The 16,684-nt window shown below is 43.6% G+C and overlaps 3 protein-coding genes across 3 annotated transcripts; all 3 read right to left on the reverse strand.

The window, feature by feature from the left end:
* Positions 1–1,720: 1,720 nt before the first annotated feature.
* LOC148130280 (olfactory receptor 5V1-like) lies at positions 1,721–2,680 on the reverse strand. Its single transcript, XM_087969146.1, has one exon. It carries the CDS (start codon positions 2,678–2,680, stop codon positions 1,721–1,723), a length of 960 nt encoding a protein of 319 aa, XP_087825272.1.
* Positions 2,681–8,154: 5,474 nt separating this feature from the next.
* On the reverse strand, positions 8,155–9,114 carry LOC148130281 (olfactory receptor 5V1-like). Its single transcript, XM_087969147.1, has one exon. The coding sequence runs from the start codon at positions 9,112–9,114 to the stop codon at positions 8,155–8,157; it is 960 nt and encodes a 319-aa protein (XP_087825273.1).
* A 5,482-nt stretch (positions 9,115–14,596) lies between these two features.
* On the reverse strand, positions 14,597–15,556 carry LOC148130282 (olfactory receptor 5V1-like). Its single transcript, XM_087969148.1, has one exon. It carries the CDS (start codon positions 15,554–15,556, stop codon positions 14,597–14,599), a length of 960 nt encoding a protein of 319 aa, XP_087825274.1.
* Between the last annotated feature and the right edge of the window lie 1,128 nt (positions 15,557–16,684).

Raw genomic sequence — 16,684 nt, forward strand, 5'->3', positions numbered from 1 at the left:
TCACTGCTCCATCCTTGGTAGTTTTCAAACAAAGACTGGACAACCATTTGCCTAGAATGATATAAGTTCTCTTGACTTGAGCAGGGATTGGACACTAGAAGATCTTTGAAGTCCTTTCCAACTCTATGATTCAATGTTCTACATCAAGGGTCTTCAAACTTGGCAAGTTTAAGACTGATGGACTTCAACTCCCAGAATTCCTGAGCTAACATGACTGGAGGAGGAACTCTGGGAGTTGAAGTCCACAAATCTTAAAGCTGTCAAGTTTGAAGAGCCCTATTCTACATAATCAAGATGTGCCCAAGTTTGAGGAATCATTTGTTTGCCATTATGAAAATGTCAACCATTACAAGCTCTTTTCTCCCCAATTATGTTCAACACAATTATACTGTGGCCCATCTGGGATGCGTGAGACCACCAAGTTAGGCTTAGTGTAAGTCACATGGAAGGAATGTCTGGATGACAATTTAATGGAAGGATTTGGGGCTCAAATAAAGACAGCGGAACAAAGAATTTCTAAGATTTTATTTGGTTTAGATAAGCATTTTGGAGAGGAGAAATAATGAGCAAACACAAATGGCTAACTTATCATGAGCTACTACAATTTGTCAATGGGAATGTAAAATAAGACCAAGAGAAGAACCGGTGGTAGAGGAATATAGTTTTCAGTGGGTTTTTAAATTTAGAGTTATTAAAAGATTTAAACTAGATGAAATAATCTACAGTTTTGACACTGTTAAGACTAGGTTTGAAGCAGGATTGTGTACAAATGTTGAAAGTGAAAACGAGGGAACTTGTTGAGAGGGCTAAATTCTTTGATAAAATTAAAGAAAATATCTCGGTTTATTACTAACTGGAAACCCTTATGGAGTTTTGAGTGAAGTAGAAAAAACTTGTGATTTATTATTTTAAGTACGAAACATAATACCCTGTAGAAAGAAGCATGTTGTAACCATTGTCAGGATTCCAGCAGTTACTTCAATTAAATCATGAGCCTCGAGCCACACTCTCAACACTAAAAAGGATTTATTTGAAAGTAACATTCTACGTCCTGCACTAACCTGGGTGTAGCCAACTCGGAAATATGTAATTCACTGTCACCCTAGATCCTGCTTTCCCCACCACCCCTCTTGGTGTATCATCCAATGAAAAAACGTCCATAGCCAAAAGTCATCAATCATGCTCTCCAATTAGATTTTTTTCATGGCAGAAGCTTCAGTCATCTAATCGGTGTTTGAAAAAAATATGAATGGAATGTACTTTCGATTCCACACTGCTGCCTGCTCTTCAAAACTCCCCCTTCTTTCTGTTGTCAACTATGAAACCTATATACAAAACGTTTTATGAGTTGACAACCATAGAGTAAGGGGTAAACTGGTAATTTTACTTATAATTTCTGTAGAGAAGATTGGAATTAACTGCTTCCTCCCTTCCCTTCCCTTCTTCCCCTTTTCCCTTCCCTTTCCTTCTCTTCCCTTCTTCCCTTCCCTTCCCTTCCCTTCTTTCCCTTCCCTTTCCTTCCCACCAGTGATGGAGCACAAGAGGGAGCTACACAAGGCACAGCAGAGCCTGGAGATGAAGAGGTAGAGACTTAGGGTTACCTAGAATCTCCCAGAATCTCCCACCCTTCCTTCCCCTGTGTGACACCTTCCCCTCCAACTGTTGCTATTTTACAGACAAGAATATGCAGAGAGGGCATGAAGGCGACCCCATTTTTCCTTCATTGCTTTCCAGGAAATGAGTCTTCCTTGTCCTGAATGCTCAGAAGTTTTTGTAGGGCTCCTTTGACCTCCTTGTTTCGGAGGCTGTAGATTAGGGGGTTCAGCATGGGGGTGATGATACAATACAGGGTGGAAACCAGGGTGTCCACCCCCAAGGAGTAGCCTGCACTGGGACGGTTGTAATTCAAGATGGCCATCCCAAAGTAGACAATGACAGTAATCAAGTGGGCAGCGCAGGTGGAGAAGGTCTTTCTCCTTCCAGTGCTGGAACGGATCTTCAGAATGGTAGATAGGATGTAGACGTAGGAAATGACAACAAGGAGGAAAGGGCTCAGACCCACAAAGACACTTGCTGTGTGAAGAGCCATCTCATTGGTGTAGGTGTCACTGCAAGCAATTTTCAGGAGTGGGGGGACATCACAGAAGATGTGATGGATCTGGTTGGCTCCGCAGAAGATCAAGTCAGTGGCCAGGACAATGTGGATGGCTGAGTTGAGAAGACCTGAGATCCATGAAGTCATAGCCAGAGGGACTCGCACCTCCCTACTCATGAGTTGAGAATAGTGCAAAGGTTCACAGATGGCCGCATACCGGTCATAGGCCATCATGGCTAGCATCGCACTCTCAGATCCTGCACATGTCATGAGGAAGAACATCTGGGCCATGCACTCGTTGTAGGAGATGGTGGGCTGCTGGCATAAGAGGTTCACAAGGATCTTTGGAACTGTGACTGAGGAATAGCAAATGTCTAAGCAGGACAAATGGCTGAGGAAATAGTACATGGGACTGTGGAGATTGGAATCCAGCTGGATCAAGATGAGGATGACTGAGTTGGCCACCAAGGTGATGATGTAGATGGCCAGAAACAGCAGAAAGAGGAAGGGGCATCCTCTGGGCATGCCAGAGAAACCCAGGAACAAGAATTCGGTCACCTGCAGGGTCTGATTGACACCTTCCATGAGGTCCCTCAAAAGTTAGAATTCATGGGTAGCCTCTGGTTTTAAACCAGCACATGAAGAAGAAGCTTCACAAGCATGAGTCAACCGCAGGACTTCCCCAAAGCCACCTGGAATAATTAAACAACGTATGGCATGAATAAAAAAAATGTCAGCAATCCTGTTCAAAAAGGCAGAATCATGAATGAAGAAGAACTCTGGGAATGAGAAGCTGAATTCCTTCCCTGGGCTCTGTTCATCCAGGATCCCTTACCTGTTTTCAGGGTCCACACCAGGGAGTCATCCATACATTCACTAAGTAGAGAGGATTGGCACAATTTAGTAAGACACACACTATGTACAAGGAGCGATACTAAGGAAATTGTCAGGGTTCCGACCAGTGGTGGTATTCATTTTTTTTTAGTTGAGTTGAGTTGAGTTGAGTTGAGTTGAGTTGAGTTGAGTTGAGTTTAGTTTAGTTTAGTTTAGTTTAGTTTAGTTTAGTTTAGTTTAGTTTAGTTTAGTTTATTGTCATTGCACCTTGTACAACGGGATCAAACACCATCTTCAGAGCACATCATGATCATGAAAATTAACACAAACACACATTCTTCACACTCCACACATTGAATTGAAAACCCCGACACCACACCAACACTGCACTATACAGTAGAATTCAACAGAGCTCCTGCCCTGGGATAGAAGCTGTTTTTCAGCCTATTTGTCCTTGTTTTTATTATTGTCCTATACCGTCTGCCAGATGGTAATAGTTTAAAAAAAAGGGTTACCAGGATGAGATGGATCTTTGAGAATGTTTTGAACTTTCTTAAAGCTCTTCCAAAGAGGGGAGAGGGCAACCCATTATCTTCTGGGCAATAAAGTTAACCCTCTGGAGCGCTTTCCTATCTGCTACTGTGCAATTGGCAAACCATACAGAGGTGCAGTAAGTTAAAATACTCTCTGTGGTGCAGCGGTAGAAGGTCACCAGCAGTTTGTTTCCTGAGAAGTCCCAGGTAGTATAATCTCTGCTGGGCCCTTGTGACCAGGGCTGCAGTGTGAGCCCCCAGGTCAGGTCCTCTTTTAAGGTAACATCCAGAAACTTAAAACTGGCCACTTGAGTCCACTCAGTCTCCCTTGAGAAGCAAGGGCTGGATGTCTGATCTGTTCCTTCTATATAGACCACTGTCAGCTCCTTGGTCTTATTGGTGTTGAGGACCAAGTTATTGTCTCCACACCACGAAAGCAACCGTTGGTCCACCTCATCTTGGTAAGCAGACTCACCCCTCTCCCGCAAAGAGATTTTACTACTGGTTCTGTGGGCGTGGCTTGGTGTGCGTGGCAGGGGAAGGAGACTGTAAAATCTCCAGTCAGAGGTGGGATTGGCGGTTCTCGAACTACTCAAAATTTCTGCTACTGGTTCTCCAGAACTGGTCAGAACTGGCTGAATGCCACCTCTGGTTCCGATGGATGAGCCTTGAGCCAAGTTTCATTCCTGGCTTGCTCTCGAGTTGCCAGAAATATTAATAGCTGTTAGTAGGTGAATGCAAATAGTCCCAACACAGTATGGGTGGCAACAGGACTGAAGCCCAAGTCAGGAGACTAACAAGGCTGCAAACATCTTAAACCAGTTGTAGCGCTCATTATTTTTAAAGTATTTTAAACAGTTAATCTGTCTTTTTCAATTTCATTGTACACATGTTCTGCACTGATAATAAACATTTGATTGATTGATTGATTGACTGTCTCCTGTCTGGTCACTGAAGGAGTGGTGGAAGCCACTCTGAGATCAAGCCATCCTGAACTCCAATCAATGATTGGTTGACCTTCATCTAGTCTATGCTTAGTAAGAAAATATTTTCCCCAAGAAAGAAGATTTGCACAACCCATGAAAGTGTTTTCAGAAACAGACTTGAAAAATGACCAAAGATATCATTGGGTATAGACCAGGGGTCTGCAAACTGGAAGGAGAGGTGAGATTTTTCTCAGCAGCAATGTGGAATTTACACCTCTTCCTGACAGTGGCTGGTGTTGAGGTGCACCTGAAATGTTTGGCGCATGCCTTGATCCCCTCCCACTCACCCCTCGCTTGCTGGATCTGAAGTCCCTTTGCCCCTTTGTGTTCCTCACCTGGTCAGAGGCTCCTGGATGAAGCGGGCAGGTGTGGTCTTCTTCTCTCTTTCCTCTGTCTACTGCTTGCAAAATCCCCAAGGTGCCTCCGTGTTAAAAATGCAGTACTGCAGACTGACTCTGCCCACTGCCAGGAGTTCAATCCTGACTCAGGGTTGATTCTGCCTTCCATCCTTCTGAGTCCAGTAAAATTAGGACCCTGAGGGTTGGGGGCAAGATGCCAATAACACTTCCTCATTATAAACTGCCCAGAGAGTGATGTAAAGCATGATGGGGTAGTATATAAGTCTACTGTTGTTGCTGAAAGAAGAGGCAGAGTTTTTATGGCATCTGGTGTGTCCCTGGAGATGACTTGCATCAGAAAAGAGAAAAACAAAGCATCTACGTGCTTCCCATTTGGGAGTTCCTTGCTGAAAACTTTGGAACTTTAGAATAAAGGGTGGGAGCTGGAAACTTGGGCCGAGATCCACACAAAACAGAATTCCAGAGTCGGAAGGGACCTGGGGGGTCTTCTAATCCAACATCTGCTCAAGCAGGAAACCCTATATACCATTCCAGACAGTTGGTTGTCCAACCTCTTCTTAAAAACCCCCAGTGATGAAGCTCCCACAACTTCTGGAGGTGGGAAGTTCCACTGGTTAGTTGTTTCTCATGGCCAGGAAATTTCACTCTTCCCCTCAAATATTGGAAGGCTCCCGTCATCCCTGGTCCTTCTTTTCATTAAGCTAGAGTAGACCTACCCAATTCCAGCAACCGTTCTTTGCATGTTTTAGCCTCCAGTCCCCTAATTATCACTGTTGCTCTTCTCGGCACTCGTTCCAGAGTCTCAACTTCTTTTTCCTATCATGGTGATCAAAACCTCCAGTGATGGAGCCTCCCCAACCTCTGGAGGGAAGTCACTCCGCTGATTAAGTCTTCCCTTTCAGTTCACCTTCTTCCTCAGCCTCGGTCATTGGGCATGAGGTCAGTTGTTCCCTCTGATAGAGGGACAAAGATGGAGACTTAGCAGCCAAAGCTTTTGGAGCTCTGAAGATGGACATCTCTGCTTTCTTGTTTGTGCCCCTGGAGTGCTGGAACTTTTGCCGTGTGTCGGGACACATGGCCAGGAAGTTTCTTGAGTCATCTACATTCTGTGGTTTGTTTGTTTTTATTTTACATTATAATGAGTTTTTGGGTTATTAAAGTTCAACTCTTTGTGCAATTCTTGTCTCTGGCTGGTTTGAACTGGTCCTGATCAGAATTTCACATTCTTGCTTGTTAGTTCAAAGAACCAGAAACATTAATCAACAGGTGTTTATTAATTGATCCTTGTTACTGAAAACATTACTCAAAGAGTCCTTCTTCTCTTGCTCCCATCACCATCGTGCTGGGAATTGATTGGCTCTTGTTACCAATTGATTGGGATATTACCAGGGGTTGGACTAGAAGACCTTCCACCTCTATTATATTAGATTAGAAAGATTAGATAAATAGGTAAAGAGAGAGGTGGAGATAGAGATAGATGAGAGATGAGAGTTGAGAGAGAAAGAGATAGAGAGGGGGAGGGAGAGAGGGAGGGAGAGAGAGAGAATAGATAGATGATAGATAGATAGATAGATAGATAGATAGATAGATAGATAGATAGATAGATAGATAGATAGATAGATACATAGATGGATCACTGCTCCATCCTTGGTAGTTTTCAAACAAAGACTGGACAACCATTTGCCTAGAATGATATAAGTTCTCTTGACTTGAGCAGGGATTGGACACTAGAAGATCTTTGAAGTCCTTTCCAACTCTATGATTCAATGTTCTACATCAAGGGTCTTCAAACTTGGCAAGTTTAAGACTGATGGACTTCAACTCCCAGAATTCCTGAGCTAACATGACTGGAGGAGGAACTCTGGGAGTTGAAGTCCACAAATCTTAAAGCTGTCAAGTTTGAAGAGCCCTATTCTACATAATCAAGATGTGCCCAAGTTTGAGGAATCATTTGTTTGCCATTATGAAAATGTCAACCATTACAAGCTCTTTTCTCCCCAATCATGTTCAACACAATTATACTGTGGCCCATCTGGGATGCGTGAGACCACCAAGTTAGGCTTAGTGTAAGTCACATGGAAGGAATGTCTGGATGACAATTTGATGGAAGGATTTGGGGCTCAAATAAAGACAGCGGAACAAAGAATTTCTAAAATTTTATTTGGTTTAGATAAGCATTTTGGAGAGGAGAAATAATGAGCAAACACAAATGGCTAACTTATCATGAGCTACTACAATTTGTCAATGGGAATGTAAGATAAGACCAAGAGAAGAACCGGTGGTAGAGGAATATAGTTTTCAGTGGGTTTTTAAATTTAGAGTTATTAAAATATTTAAACTAGATGAAATAATCTACAGTTTTGACACTGTTAAGACTAGGTTTGAAGCAAGTTTGTGTACAAATGTTGAAAGTGAAAACAAGGGAACTTGTTGAGAGGGCTAAATTTTCTGATCAAATTAAAGACAATATCTAGGTTTATTATAACTGGAGTTTTGAATGAAGTAGAAAAAATTAACTTGTGATTTATGATTTTAAGTACGAAACATAATACCCTGTAGAAAGAAGCATGTTGTAACCATTGTCAGGATTCCAGCAGTTACTTCAATTAAATCATGAGCCTCGAGCCACACTCTCAAAACTAAAAAGGATTTATTTGAAAGTAACATTCTACGTCCGGCACTAACCTGGGTGTAGCCAACTCGGAAATATGTAATTCACTGTCACCCTAGATCCTGCTTTCCCCACCACCCCTCTTGGTGTATCATCCAATGAAAAAACGTCCATAGCCAAAAGTCATCAATCATGCTCTCCAATTAGATTTTTTTCATGGCAGAAGCTTCAGTCATCTAATCGGTGTTTGAAAAAAATATGAATGGAATGTACTTTCGATTCCACACTGCTGCCTGCTCTTCAAAACTCCCCCCTTCTTTCTGTTGTCAACTATGAAACCTATATACAAAACGTTTTATGAGTTGACAACCATAGAGTAAGGGGTAAACTGGTAATTTTACTTATAATTTCTGTAGAGAAGATTGGAATTAACTGCTTCCTCCCTTCCCTTCCCTTCTTCCCCTTTTCCCTTCCCTTTCCTTCTCTTCCCTTCTTCCCTTCCCTTCCCTTCCCTTCTTTCCCTTCCCTTTCCTTCCCACCAGTGATGGAGCACAAGAGGGGAGCTACACAAGGCACAGCAGAGCCTGGAGATGAAGAGGTAGAGACTTAGGGTTACCTAGAATCTCCCCAGAATCTCCCACCCTTCCTTCCCCTGTGTGACACCTTCCCCTCCAACTGTTGCTATTTTACAGACAAGAATATGCAGAGAGGGCATGAAGGCGACCCCATTTTTCCTTCATTGCTTTCCAGGAAATGAGTCTTCCTTGTCCTGAATGCTCAGAAGTTTTTGTAGGGCTCCTTTGACCTCCTTGTTTCGGAGGCTGTAGATTAGGGGGTTCAGCATGGGGGTGATGATACAATACAGGGTGGAAACCAGGGTGTCCACCCCCAAGGAGTAGCCTGCACTGGGACGGTTGTAATTCAAGATGGCCATCCCAAAGTAGACAATGACAGTAATCAAGTGGGCAGCGCAGGTGGAGAAGGTCTTTCTCCTTCCAGTGCTGGAACGGATCTTCAGAATGGTAGATAGGATGTAGACGTAGGAAATGACAACAAGGAGGAAAGGGCTCAGACCCACAAAGACACTTGCTGTGTGAAGAGCCATCTCATTGGTGTAGGTGTCACTGCAAGCAATTTTCAGGAGTGGGGGGACATCACAGAAGATGTGATGGATCTGGTTGGCTCCACAGAAGATCAAGTCAGTGGCCAGGACAATGTGGATGGCTGAGTTGAGAAGACCTGAGATCCATGAAGTCATAGCCAGAGGGACTCGCACCTCCCTACTCATGAGTTGAGAATAGTGCAAAGGTTCACAGATGGCCGCATACCGGTCATAGGCCATCATGGCTAGCATCGCACTCTCAGATCCTGCACATGTCATGAGGAAGAACATCTGGGCCATGCACTCGTTGTAGGAGATGGTGGGCTGCTGGCATAAGAGGTTCACAAGGATCTTTGGAACTGTGACTGAGGAATAGCAAATGTCTAAGCAGGACAAATGGCTGAGGAAATAGTACATGGGACTGTGGAGATTGGAATCCAGCTGGATCAAGATGAGGATGACTGAGTTGGCCACCAAGGTGATGATGTAGATGGCCAGAAACAGCAGAAAGAGGAAGGGGCGTCCTCTGGGCATGCCAGAGAAACCCAGGAACAAGAATTCGGTCACCTGCAGGGTCTGATTGACACCTTCCATGAGGTCCCTCAAAAGTTAGAATTCATGGGTAGCCTCTGGTTTTAAACCAGCACATGAAGAAGAAGCTTCACAAGCATGAGTCAACCGCAGGACTTCCCCAAAGCCACCTGGAATAATTAAACAACGTATGGCATGAATAAAAAAAATGTCAGCAATCCTGTTCAAAAAGGCAGAATCATGAATGAAGAAGAACTCTGGGAATGAGAAGCTGAATTCCTTCACTGGGCTCTGTTCATCCAGGATCCCTTACCTGTTTTCAGGGTCCACACCAGGGAGTCATCCATACATTCACTAAGTAGAGAGGATTGGCACAATTTAGTAAGACACACACTATGTACAAGGAGCGATACTAAGGAAATTGTCAGGGTTCCGACCAGTGGTGGTATTCATTTTTTTTTAGTTGAGTTGAGTTGAGTTGAGTTGAGTTGAGTTGAGTTGAGTTTAGTTTAGTTTAGTTTAGTTTAGTTTAGTTTAGTTTAGTTTAGTTTAGTTTAGTTCAGTTTATTGTCATTGCACCTTGTACAACGGGATCAAACACCATCTTCAGAGCACATCATGACCATGAAAATAAACACAAACACACATTCTTCGCACTCCACCCATTCAATTGAAAACCCCGACACCACACCAACACTGCACTATACAGTAGAATTCAACAGAGCTCCTGCCCTGGGATAGAAGCTGTTTTTCAGCCTATTTGTCCTTGTTTTTATTATTGTCCTATACCGTCTGCCAGATGGTAATAGTTTAAAAAAAAGGGTTACCAGGATGAGATGGATCTTTGAGAATGTTTTGAACTTTCTTAAAGCTCTTCCAAAGAGGGGAGAGGGCAACCCATTATCTTCTGGGCAATAAAGTTAACCCTCTGGAGCGCTTTCCTATCTGCTACTGTGCAATTGGCAAACCATACAGAGGTGCAGTAAGTTAAAATACTCTCTGTGGTGCAGCGGTAGAAGGTCACCAGCAGTTTGTTTCCTGAGAAGTCCCAGGTAGTATAATCTCTGCTGGGCCCTTGTGACCAGGGCTGCAGTGTGAGCCCCCAGGTCAGGTCCTCTTTTAAGGTAACATCCAGAAACTTAAAACTGGCCACTTGAGTCCACTCAGTCTCCCTTGAGAAGCAAGGGCTGGATGTCTGATCTGTTCCTTCTATATAGACCACTGTCAGCTCCTTGGTCTTATTGGTGTTGAGGACCAAGTTATTGTCTCCACACCACGAAAGCAACCGTTGGTCCACCTCATCTTGGTAAGCAGACTCACCCCTCTCCCGCAAAGAGATTTTACTACTGGTTCTGTGGGCGTGGCTTGGTGTGCGTGGCAGGGGAAGGAGACTGTAAAATCTCCAGTCAGAGGTGGGATTGGCCGGTTCTCCGAACTACTCAAAATTTCTGCTACTGGTTCTCCAGAACTGGTCAGAACTGGCTGAATGCCACCTCTGGTTCCGATGGATGAGCCTTGAGCCAAGTTTCATTCCTGGCTTGCTCTCGAGTTGCCAGAAATATTAATAGCTGTTAGTAGGTGAATGCAAATAGTCCCAACACAGTATGGGTGGCAACAGGACTGAAGCCCAAGTCAGGAGACTAACAAGGCTGCAAACATCTTAAACCAGTTGTAGCGCTCATTATTTTTAAAGTATTTTAAACAGTTAATCTGTCTTTTTCAATTTCATTGTACACATGTTCTGCACTGATAATAAACATTTGATTGATTGATTGATTGACTGTCTCCTGTCTGGTCACTGAAGGAGTGGTGGAAGCCACTCTGAGATCAAGCCATCCTGAACTCCAATCAATGATTGGTTGACCTTCATCTAGTCTATGCTTAGTAAGAAAATATTTTCCCCAAGAAAGAAGATTTGCACAACCCATGAAAGTGTTTTCAGAAACAGACTTGAAAAATGACCAAAGATATCATTGGGTATAGACCAGGGGTCTGCAAACTGGAAGGAGAGGTGAGATTTTTCTCAGCAGCAATGTGGAATTTACACCTCTTCCTGACAGTGGCTGGTGTTGAGGTGCACCTGAAATGTTTGGCGCATGCCTTGATCCCCTCCCACTCACCCCTCGCTTGCTGGATCTGAAGTCCCTTTGCCCCTTTGTGTTCCTCACCTGGTCAGAGGCTCCTGGATGAAGCGGGCAGGTGTGGTCTTCTTCTCTCTTTCCTCTGTCTACTGCTTGCAAAATCCCCAAGGTGCCTCCGTGTTAAAAATGCAGTACTGCAGACTGACTCTGCCCACTGCCAGGAGTTCAATCCTGACTCAGGGTTGATTCTGCCTTCCATCCTTCTGAGTCCAGTAAAATTAGGACCCTGAGGGTTGGGGGCAAGATGCCAATAACACTTCCTCATTATAAACTGCCCAGAGAGTGATGTAAAGCATGATGGGGTAGTATATAAGTCTACTGTTGTTGCTGAAAGAAGAGGCAGAGTTTTTATGGCATCTGGTGTGTCCCTGGAGATGACTTGCATCAGAAAAGAGAAAAACAAAGCATCTACGTGCTTCCCATTTGGGAGTTCCTTGCTGAAAACTTTGGAACTTTAGAATAAAGGGTGGGAGCTGGAAACTTGGGCCGAGATCCACACAAAACAGAATTCCAGAGTCGGAAGGGACCTGGGGGGTCTTCTAATCCAACATCTGCTCAAGCAGGAAACCCTATATACCATTCCAGACAGTTGGTTGTCCAACCTCTTCTTAAAAAACCCCAGTGATGAAGCTCCCACAACTTCTGGAGGTGGGAAGTTCCACTGGTTAGTTGTTTCTCATGGTCAGGATATTTCACTCTTCCCCTCAAATGTTGGAAGGCTGCTGTCACCCCTGGTCCTTCTTTTCATTAAACTAGAGTAGACCTACCCAATCCCAGCAAGCGTTCTTTGCATGTTTTAGCCTCCAGTCCCCTAATTATCACTGTTGCTCTTCTCGGCACTCGTTCCAGAGTCTCAACTTCTTTTTCCTATCATGGTGATCAAAACCTCCAGTGATGGAGCCTCCCCAACCTCTGGAGGGAAGTCACTCCGCTGATTAAGTCTTCCCTTTCAGTTCACCTTCTTCCTCAGCCTCGGTCATTGGGCATGAGGTCAGTTGTTCCCTCTGATAGAGGGACAAAGATGGAGACTTAGCAGCCAAAGCTTTTGGAGCTCTGAAGATGGACATCTCTGCTTTCTTGTTTGTGCCCCTGGAGTGCTGGAACTTTTGCCGTGTGTCGGGACACATGGCCAGGAAGTTTCTTGAGTCATCTACATTCTGTGGTTTGTTTGTTTTTATTTTACATTATAATGAGTTTTTGGGTTATTAAAGTCCAACTCTTTGTGCAATTCTTGTCTCTGGCTGGTTTGAACTGGTCCTGATCAGAATTTCACATTCTTGCTTGTTAGTTCAAAGAACCAGAAACATTAATCAACAGGTGTTTATTAATTGATCCTTGTTACTGAAAACATTACTCAAAGGGTCCTTCTTCTCCTGCTCCCATCACCATCGTGCTGGGAATTGATTGGCTCTTGTTACCATTTGACTGGGATATTACCAGGGGTTGGACTAGAAGACCTTCCACCCCATTATATTAGATTAGAAAGATTAGATAAATAGATAAAGAGAGAGGTGGAGATAGAGATAGATGAGAGATGAGAGTTGAGAGAGAAAGAGATAGAGAGAGGGGGAGGGAGAGAGGGAGGGAGAGAGAGAGAATAGATAGATGATAGATAGATAGATAGATAGATAGATAGATAGATAGATAGATAGATAGATAGATAGATAGATAGATAGATGGATCACTGCTCCATCCTTGGTAGTTTTCAAACAAAGACTGGACAACCATTTGCCTAGAATGATATAAGTTCTCTTGACTTGAGCAGGGATTGGACACTAGAAGATCTTTGAAGTCCTTTCCAACTCTATGATTCAATGTTCTACATCAAGGGTCTTCAAACTTGGCAAGTTTAAGACTTATGGACTTCAACTCCCAGAATTCCTGAGCTAACATGACTGGAGGAAGAACTCTGGGAGTTGAAGTCCACAAATCTTAAAGCTGTCAAGTTTGAAGAGCCCTATTCTACATAATCGAGATGTGCCCAAGGTTGAGGAATCATTTGTTTGCCATTATGAAAATGTCAACCATTACAAGCACTTTTCTCCCCAATTATGTTCAACACAATTATACTGTGGCCCATCTGGGATGCGTGAGACCACCAAGTTAGGCTTAGTGTAAGTCACATGGAAGGAATGTCTGGATGACAATTTGATGGAAGGATTTGGCGCTCAAATAAACACAGCGGAACAAAGAATTTCTAAGATTTTATTTGGTTTAGATAAGCATTTTGGAGGGGAGAAATAATGAGCAAACACAAATGGCTAACTTATCATGAGCTACTACAATTTGTCAATGGGAATGTAAAATAAGACCAAGAGAAGAACCGGTGGTAGAGGAATATAGTTTTCAGTGGGTTTTTAAATTTAGAGTTATTAAAAGATTTAAACTAGATGAAATAATCTACAGTTTTGACACTGTTAAGACTAGGTTTGAAGCAGGATTGTGTACAAATGTTGAAAGTGAAAACGAGGGAACTTGTTGAGAGGGCTAAATTCTTTGATAAAATTAAAGAAAATATCTCGGTTTATTACTAACTGGAAACCCTTATGGAGTTTTGAGTGAAGTAGAAAAAACTTGTGATTTATTATTTTAAGTACGAAACATAATACCCTGTAGAAAGAAGCATGTTGTAACCATTGTCAGGATTCCAGCAGTTACTTCAATTAAATCATGAGCCTCGAGCCACACTCTCAACACTAAAAAGGATTTATTTGAAAGTAACATTCTACGTCCTGCACTATTCTGGGTGTAGCCAACTCGGAAATATGTAATTCACTGTCACCCTAGATCCTGCTTTCCCCCCCACCCCTCTTGGTGTATCATCCAATGAAAAAACGTCCATAGCCAAAAGTCATCAATCATGCTCTCCAATTAGATTTTTTTCATGGCAGAAGCTTCAGTCATCTAATCGGTGTTTGAAAAAAATATGAATGGAATGTACTTTCGATTCCACACTGCTGCCTGCTCTTCAAAACTCCCCCCTTCTTTCTGTTGTCAACTATGAAACCTATATACAAAACGTTTTATGAGTTGACAACCATAGAGTAAGGGGTAAACTGGTAATTTTACTTATAATTTCTGTAGAGAAGATTGGAATTAACTGCTTCCTCCCTTCCCTTCCCTTCTTCCCCTTTTCCCTTCCCTTTCCTTCTCTTCCCTTCTTCCCTTCCCTTCCCTTCCCTTCTTTCCCTTCCCTTTCCTTCCCACCAGTGATGGAGCACAAGAGGGGAGCTACACAAGGCACAGCAGAGCCTGGAGATGAAGAGGTAGAGACTTAGGGTTACCTAGAATCTCCCCAGAATCTCCCACCCTTCCTTCCCCTGTGTGACACCTTCCCCTCCAACTGTTGCTATTTTACAGACAAGAATATGCAGAGAGGGCATGAAGGCGACCCCATTTTTCCTTCATTGCTTTTCAGGAAATGAGTCTTTCTTCTCCTGAATGCTCAGAAGTTTTTGTAGGGCCCCTTTGACCTCCTTGTTTCGGAGGCTGTAGATTAGAGGGTTCAGCATGGGGGTGATGATACAATACAGGGTGGAAACCAGGGTGTCCACCCCCAAGGAATAGCCTGCACTGGGACGGTTGTAATTCAAGGTGGCCGTCCCAAAGTAGACAATGACGGTAGTCAAGTGGGCAGCGCAGGTGGAGAAGGTCTTTCTCCTTCCAGTGCTGGAATGGATCTTCAGAATGGTAGATAGGATGTAGACATACGAAATGACAACAAGGAGGAAAGGGCTCAGACCTACAAAGACAGCTGCTGTGTGAAGAGCCATCTCATTGACATAAGTGTCACTACAAGCAATTTTCAAGAGTGGGGGGACATCACAGAAGATGTGATGGATTTGGTTGGCTCCGCAGAAGACCAAATCGGTGGCCAGGGCAGTGTGGATGGCTGAGTTGAGAAGACCCGAGATCCACGAAGCCATAGCCAGAGGGACTCGCATCTCTCTACTCATGAGTTGAGAATAGTGCAAGGGTTCACAGATGGCCACATAGCGGTCATAGGCCATCACAGCCAGTAGTGTGCATTCAGATCCAGCACATGTCATGAAGAAGAACATCTGGGCCATGCACTCGTTGTAGGAGATGGTGGGTTGTTGGCATAAGAGGTTCACAAGGATCTTTGGAACCGTGACTGAGAAATAGCAAATGTCTAAGCAGGACAAATGGCTGAGGAAATAGTACATGGGACTGTGGAGATTGGAATCCAGCTGGATCAAGATGAGGATGACTGAGTTGGCCACCAAGGTGATGAGGTAGATGGCCAGAAACAGCAGAAAGAGGAAGGGGCGTCCTCTGGACATGCCAGAGAAACCCAGGAACAAGAATTCGGTCACCTGCAGGGTCTGATTGACACCTTCCATGAGGTCCCTCAAAAGTTAGAATTCATGGGTAGCCTCTGGTTTTAAACCAGCACATGAAGAAGAAGCTTCACAAGCATGAATCAACCACAGGACTTCTCCAAGGCCACCTGGAATAATTAAACAACGTATGGCATGAATAAAAAAAATGTCAGCAATCCTGTTCAAAAAGGCAGACTCATGAATGAAGAAGAACTCTGGGAATGAGAAGCTGAATTCCTTCCCTGGGCTCTGTTCATCCAGGATCCCTTACCTGTTTTCAGGGTCCACACCAGGGAGTCATCCATACATTCACTAGGTAGAGAGGATTGGCACAAGTTAGTAAGACACACACAATGGACAAGGAGCGATGCTAAGGAAATTGTCAGGGTTCTGACCAGTGGTGGTATTCATTTTTTTTTTAGTTTAGTTTAGTTTAGTTTAATTTAGTTTAGTTTATTGTCATTGCACCTTGTACAACGGGATCAAACACCATCTTTAGAGCACATCATGACCAGGAAAATAAATACAAACCCACATTCTTCACACTCTACACATTGAATTGAAAACCCCTGATCTCGCAATAATATTGCACTATACAGTACAATTCAACAGAGCTCCTGCCCTGGGATAGAAGCTGTTTTTCAGCCTATTTCTCCTTGTTTTTATTATTCTCCTATACCGTCTGCCAGAGGGTAATAGTTCAAAAAAGGGGTTCCCAGGATGAGATGGACCTTTGAAAATGTTTTGAACTTTCTTAAGCAGCGGAAGCTCTAAAGCTCTTCCAAAGAGTGGAGAGGGCAACCAATGATCTTCTGGGCAATGACATTCACCCTCTGGAGTGCCGTCCTATCTGCCACTGTGCAATTGGCAAACCATACAGAGGTACAGTCAGTTAAGATACTCTCTATGGTGCAGCAGTAGAAGGTCACCAGCAGTTTTCCATGCAGTTGTTGTTTCCTGAGAAGTCCCAGGTAGTATAATCTTTGCTGGGCCTTTTTGACCAGGGCTGCAATGTGAGCCTCCCAGGTCAGGTCCTCTTTTAAGGTAACACCCAGAAACTTAAAACTGGCCACTTGAGTCCACTCAGTCTCCCTTGAGAAGCAATTGCTGGATGTCTGATCTATTCCTTCTATATAGTCCACTATCAGC

This window comes from Notechis scutatus, chromosome 6 (assembly GCF_049901735.1).
Source record: "Notechis scutatus isolate UNSWTSFEM ecotype Mainland chromosome 6, rNotScu1.2, whole genome shotgun sequence".
Lineage (NCBI taxonomy): Eukaryota > Metazoa > Chordata > Lepidosauria > Squamata > Elapidae > Notechis > Notechis scutatus.